This window comes from Brassica oleracea, chromosome C6 (assembly GCF_000695525.1).
Source record: "Brassica oleracea var. oleracea cultivar TO1000 chromosome C6, BOL, whole genome shotgun sequence".
NCBI classification, from domain to species: domain Eukaryota; kingdom Viridiplantae; phylum Streptophyta; class Magnoliopsida; order Brassicales; family Brassicaceae; genus Brassica; species Brassica oleracea.
The window spans coordinates 19,725,681-19,732,512 of record NC_027753.1 but is presented as its reverse complement, the minus strand read 5'-3'; the positions used below and the strand labels follow the sequence as shown (position 1 = coordinate 19,732,512).

The 6,832-nt window shown below is 39.7% G+C and overlaps 1 protein-coding gene across 1 annotated transcript; it reads right to left on the bottom strand.

The window, feature by feature from the left end:
- Window positions 1-1,212: 1,212 nt before the first annotated feature.
- On the bottom strand, window positions 1,213-2,727 carry LOC106297681. The gene has a single exon (XM_013733877.1). The coding sequence runs from the start codon at window positions 2,725-2,727 to the stop codon at window positions 1,213-1,215; it is 1,515 nt and encodes a 504-aa protein (XP_013589331.1).
- Window positions 2,728-6,832: the final 4,105 nt, after the last annotated feature.

The following is a 6,832-nucleotide window of genomic DNA, read 5'->3' as shown; positions in this document are numbered from 1 at the left end:
ATCTCATACGGGTTTGTACTCATGAAGAGTTCACGGAAATATTCAGCTGCAAGGTCCCCTTTTGCTCCTTCAGAAAACAGTTCCTCTCCCAAATCATTCTGAAGCATCAGGATTTTAGTCCTAATCTTCCTACTCTTGACGCAGTTATGGAAGAAGGACGTGTTCTTGTCTCCTTCTCTGAGCCATTGTTCTCTGCATTTTTGCCTCCAAAATAGCTCCTCTTGATTATATGCTTCCGCTAATTCACTCCTAAGGCGTACCATCTTTTGATGGTTTGGGAATTGTTTAGCCACCTCCGCCTCCACAAGCTTTGTTAGTCTTTCAATATTGCTCTGAGAGTTCATGTTCTGTGTTTTCTTCCATCTTGCAAGAGCACTTCGACAACTGTTATGCGATCAGTAAGGCTTGTATTCCCATCTGGAAGCGTGGCATTCCAACCCTTCTCCACTATCTTTTCGATCCCTGCTTTGCTCAGCAGTCTCTGATCAAAATAAAAACGACCTTTGCCTCTATCATCAGGCTCATAAATGAAATCCACTCTAATTGGCCTATCATCAGAGGCTCTCATGGTTTTGCATTCTGTTTGAGAGCGAGGGAAAAGCCTGAACCATTCATCATTGCCAAAACTCCGATCTAACCTGCACTGCACCCACACTTTATCTCTCCAGCCTGCCCATGATAGTGTGTTGCCTGAGGTGCGTAGATCTCTAAGTTTACAATTAGTAGCAAAGTTTCTGAAGTCCCAGAACGTAGACTCTGCTCTAATTGCTCCACCAAGCTTCTCATCGTTACTCATCAGCTCACTGAAATCACCAAGGAGAAGCCATGGCTCATTCCTTGTGATACCAATATCAGTTAGCTGATCCCATACTTTCTTCCGGTGTTCTTTGACAGGGTCTCCGTAGACACAAGAAATGTAGAAAACCAAAGAACCCAACTTCACTTTTGTGTCAATGACTCTTTTATCTTTTGAAAGAATCTCAACACTATAACTCTTTTTCCACATCAGAGCCAATCCCCCACTACGGCCGATTGGATCCACAGTTACCAACTCATCATAACCCAAATCTAACTTCAGCTTCTCCATATATTTACATTGTTGCATCATTTCACTCAAGAACAAGAGGTCAGGGAAGAACTTTTTACGGATTCTGCCCAACTGTTAAACTGTCTCAGTGCTTCCTGCACCTTGACAGTTCCAGCTCCAAATGCTCATTGGGATGGCAGCGGCTTCAGATCGGAAGCCACCGTTTGTTCTTGGGTTTTGGATGATTTGTTAGCCTTAGGAACCGTTGAGCTGGAAGCTTTACGTTTCCCCATAGAGTCCTGACTTGACTCTAGAACTTTATTCTCATTGAGAGATGTATAGTTTACATTCGTTCTTGTACGTCGTACCCATGCAGGGGGGCGATTACGGTTCCGCTTCTTAGATCCTTGGTTGCCGGTAGAGACAGGTGGAGCTATACCAACACTGAAAGCCGTAGCACCTTGGACCAAGAGATTGGATGAGCTGCCCTGTCCAACTGATTTTTCTGATTCATAACCAGACTCAATAACTGGATCAGGGAGAGAGACAGCAGGAGCTTTACCCAACCTTGCGAGGACAGATTTCTGGTTCTGTTGGAAGTTGTAGTTGAAAACATGCCCTTTGTCTTTATTGAGATCGTGAGAAATTCTCAACATGACATCTTGTACTCCTGGGACTTCTACAATAGAGTTTTGTACCCGCTGGATTCTGGCCCTTCGTTCAGTTTCATCAGCATGAGAGACGTATTGAATGGCCATGCGTTGATCTTCTTGTGATAGTTCCGGAAATAGAGCTGGAAAGCCAGGTGGACCCTCCAATAATTTGCCATCCTTATTAGTTGCTGCCGACTTCTCCGTAGTGGGCGTATGAACTGATGATTTGTTATTGTTAGGATCTGGCTTTGTATGTTTCCTTTTCGCATAAGGGCATCTCGTTTTCTCATGCGTGAGCCAGAAGCAAGAGAAGCATCTTTTATGGAGTTTTTCGTATTCATAGGTTATGACCGTAATGTCACCGCCTGGAATTATAAGATTCTTGGCTTCAAAAGCCGGTTTCTCCACGTGAAGAGTCACCTTAGCCCTGATGTAGTCGGTTGCTTGAGAAACTTTGGGGTCATAAGCAATCTCCTCCACATGCCTTATCTTCTTGGCTAAAGTATACATCGTTTCAGAAGTGTAGTAGTTCATCGGAATGTTGCGTATGCGGATCCACACCTCCAGCGAGGTGCGAAAGTCCTTTGGTGGTGATGGGCACCATCTCTCCAGTAGAAGGGTCCAGTGGTTGTAAGACCAAGGCCGATCTTTCAGTACCGTGATGAGATCTTCTTCCCTCTGAAAGATGAATTGAAACCTGTCCCTTGAGAGCGCTATACCACGTACTCTTCCATAGACTCTCCATACAGTAGGCATGTAGTTTATCATTCTTGACATCACTTGGCAGTCTGGGTTCAAAAGGCGGCCAAGGAGACTATTCTCATTAGCCTCAAAAACCCGGAACTTGGGATCATCCGGCAAGACAATCGGGTCGTCATCCACCAGAGACATAGCACCTATTGCTTTGTAAAGAGAATCAGCCATCTTCAGCCCCGAGAACGAGATATGGCGGTTGTTTTGCGAGTTTCTTGGAAGGAGGTCAACCACCGTGAATGTGAACTTGCGATTAATGCTGCAATATTCGCATACAAACTTAAGGGAAATCATCTTTAATTTGGCCTTGATGAGTACGTTTGTAGGAAGGAAAGGAAAGTATTGGGATAAGAATAGGGAATAATATCAAGATAGTATCAAAAGAAATGGGAAATCTGAAATCTTCCTATAAATTGACCGTTGCACTAGCGCCGGATTGGAGAATCACCTAACCAAGAGGGATTTAAATTTGGAGAGTTCCGATTAACTGAGAATCGCCTTTTTTGAGAGAGAAAAAAGACTTTGTTTAACCGAACACTGAGATCATCAACTTACATGTAAGATTTGTATATATTGTAAATTAAATGAAAAAACTAGAGTATATTATTAAAATGGTAAATGAAAAATTGAACTACTGCATTGCTTATTTATGGAAAATTAAAGAACTGGTAAATTAAAATATTAATAAGAATTATTTGGTCATAACAAGTTGCCGTTGAACATTTTTTGGGTCGTATTTGAAAATCTATTACTTTCATCAAAATGGACAAATGCTGAGTTTAAAACGGTTAATTGTTTATCATATTTACTTTTTATAATAGTCAATATGATAAACCAAATTATATTAGGGTGATATTTTTGCATATATAGTGTTGTCATTCTTTAATAAATTTAATCTCACATTCCTTTGCTTTTGATTAATGCATTAATTTTAAAAAGTTAAAGGTTATTTACTTTAAGAAATAAGTTCATAAATTAGTGAAACATATTGATCAAAAAAAAAAAAAATTAGTGAAACATCCGAGAAAAGAGAAACTTGGAGGATACATTATGTATTTGACTTTATTCAAATCAAGAAGCAGTAGAAAAGGCAAGCTAAGCCATGAGAATCTTGAAAACAATTCTAGTAATGAGTAACTAACTATACCTCGTAGACATCTGAAACTGTTCCATTCTCACGCACTCTCTAAGACCTCATAGTAGGCGTGGGATTTTTGTCCGAACCGAATGGGCCGAACCTGACCGAACCGGTTTTTTCGGTTTTCGGTTCGGTTCGGTTTTCAATTCGGTATGGTTTTGAAAATTAATTCGGTTTTCGGTTCGGCTCGGTTTTTGATTTTCAAAAAAAAAAAAATTTAAAAACCGAAAATAACCAAAAATATCCGAAAATAACCGAAAACCTGAACCGAAAATAACTGAATAACCCAAAAATAACCGAATTTAACCGAAATAACCGAATTTAACCGAAAATATCCGAATATTTTGGAAAAATTATACCAAAATTAACCAAAAATTTAAAAATTCAGTTATTTTTGGAAATAAAATTGAAAACCGAAATAAACCGATAACGGAACCGAACCGAACCGAAATTTCATTCAGTTTATTTCGGAATTGTTTTTAAAAACTTCGGTTAACCGAAAACCGACGGTTCGGTTTGGTTTCGGAAAACCGAAGTCGCAGGCCTACCTCATAGTATCAGTTATGATTAATAAAAAATCCAAAGAGAGGACTTGCAAGTTGCATCTAAAAATTCATTGATTGCTAGTTCTGCAACCTTTTCCACAATATAACCCGGTTCCTCTTTTACCGGAACATAGATGGAACATGACTTGGTATAAAAGGTAACAACAATCCATGAACGGGGGGCCTTTGCTAATCCCCTGCTTACACCGTTGCAAGTTTATCTTAAATCAAAACACATACAACCTTTGCCCAAGTATTATATATGTATACATCGAAAATCTCTCTCTCATATGAGACAAACTAAAACAAAATCAGACAGTAGGCATGATATGTTGTACTAATACTCTTTTTGGTTAGAAAGGAGGCAAAAAATGATAGTCGGCTATGCAGGTGAAATCGTTACCTCGAGCTGCAAATGGGAGGCATTTCTGAACTTCAATTTTCAGCCTCAAAGATTCTGCGATCTCAATGCTCCTGGTAAAGAAAGAGCGACAAAATTAAACATATAAGTAACCCTATAACAATCAAAATTACAAAAAGAAAATATTAGAGGTTTGTTATCCAGTTAGAAACTGAAATTCATTACGTTTACATGTCAAGATATTTGATTTCTTCGATAGGTGTCATGTTCTTCTCTTGAGGCTGTCCTGTGAAAGAAAGAACAATTATATAAAGATACGGGGGTCCCTTTGTCCCTCTGTAACATGTTGCCTTAGAGATATTAGCCTCTGTAAGGAGTGAATAATTTTCTAGAGGCATGTGTGGTTTATAGCTCAGTAAAGCACATAAGTATTCTGTGAAAGTATATGCCGGTAGCTTCTGAACTCTCCTGGTTACACTTTTCCTTTCTGTATATCTGTTCGTAAGAAAATATAAGAAAGTAGAAAATGAGAAAGGAGCTATCTGTAGTAGAGAAACATGAAATACAGGAAAAAAAGAAATAAACAGCCAGGGTAAGAACGAAGCCATGGTTATTGTTAAACTGGTCAAGCCAGGGTTATTAAAGAAATTCAGAACAGCCATAGGCTAAAGTAGCTCGAACACACACACGATTATAAAGAACTTGCTCTCTTTATTGAATGCTTTAGAAAATATGCTCAAAACTAAAACACTCCTCTATTGTTATATCAATACCACAAACTCGGTATGTATATATATTAGAGTAGATTTCCTTTTCCTAATAGTTATAGATAACTCATAATACTACTAGGTATATATTAAAGTTTGTCTTATCCTTATCCAACTTGATAATGGATGTCTTGAGCTTCAAGCTATCAAAGCTTACCCAACAATCTCCCTCTGGAGCTTTGAATCCTTCTTAGACAAGTCTTGAACTCCTATCAAGCCTCTCATCTCAACGAACTTGATCCTTGCCAAAGCTTTTGTGAGGATGTCGGCTTTCTGTAACGTTCCCGGTACATGCTCGACGTCAACGAGCTCTCTTTCAATGCATTCTCGAATGAAATGGTAGCGTTTATGAATGTGCTTGATCTTGCCGTGAAAGACAGGGTTCTTGGTGAGCTCTATAGCCGAATTGCTATCAATCTTGATGAGGACTCTCTCTACCTTCCCACCCGTGATCTCGCTTAGAAGGTCTTGGAGCCATATGGCCTGGCGTGCTGCTTCAGTTGCGGCCATAAACTCTGCTTCGCACGATGAGAGTGCGACTGTGTTCTGTTTTTGTGAACACCAAGTGATCGGTGAAGTTCCAAAGTAAAACATGTGACCCGTGGTGCTTCTTCCATCGTCTTGGTCTATGTTGTGACTACTATCACTATAGCCAGTCAGCTTCTTTGTCCCTTCTCGTTTGTATTTTAGCCCATACGCAGAAGTTCCTTGTAGATATCTCATGATTTTCTTCATGATGTCGCCATGTGACTTACGAGGCCTTTGCATGTAACGACTAGCCACACTGACCGAGAAAGCAAGATCCGGTCGTGTGTGAAGTAAATAACGTAAACATCCCACGTTTCTTCTATACTTTGTTGCTTCAATTTCTTCTTCTTCTTCAGCTTTCGAAACCTTAAGACCAAATTCTATTGGTATCTTGGTCGCATTGCATGTTTCTAAGCCGACTTCTTGTAGAACTTTTCTTGCGTACGCTTCTTGTTTAAGATCGATCCCTTCATTACCTTGATGAACTTCTATCCCAAGATAATATGTGAGTTTCCCTAGGTCAGACATCTCAAACTTTGATGACATCCCTCTCTTGAACTCATTTATAGCGTTGATGCTGTTTCCGGTTATGAATAGATCGTCTACGTATATCGCAACGATAAGAATCGCATCCTTTTCTTCTTTGCGGTACACAACATTCTCCTTTGAGCATCGACTGAACTTCATTCCCTTTAACACTTGATCTAGCTTAGTATTCCAAGCTCGTGGAGCTTGCTTCAACCCATACAAGGCTTTTGATAACTTATAGACCTTCTTTTCTTTGTCTTTAGTTTCAAACCCCTCGGGCTGTTCAACGTACACGTCTTCCTTTAACTCACAGTATAAGAAAGCCGTCTTGACGTCTAAGTGATGAATTTGCCAACCGTGTGATGCTGCTAGAGCACTTAGAAGCCGTATGGTTTCAAGTCTCGCAACCGGTGCAAAAACTTCATCGTAGTCGAGGCCTGATTCTTGTACATATCCTTTAGATACAAGCCTTGCTTTAAACTTCTTGATATTACCGTCAGCATTCCTTTTGATTTTTGAAAATCCACTTGAG

What these genes read in the sequence shown, in the direction of transcription:
- LOC106297681 (XM_013733877.1), bottom strand. Translation starts at nt 2,727, where the DNA reads ATGATTTCCCTTAAGTTTGTATGCGAATATTGCAGCATTAATCGCAAG.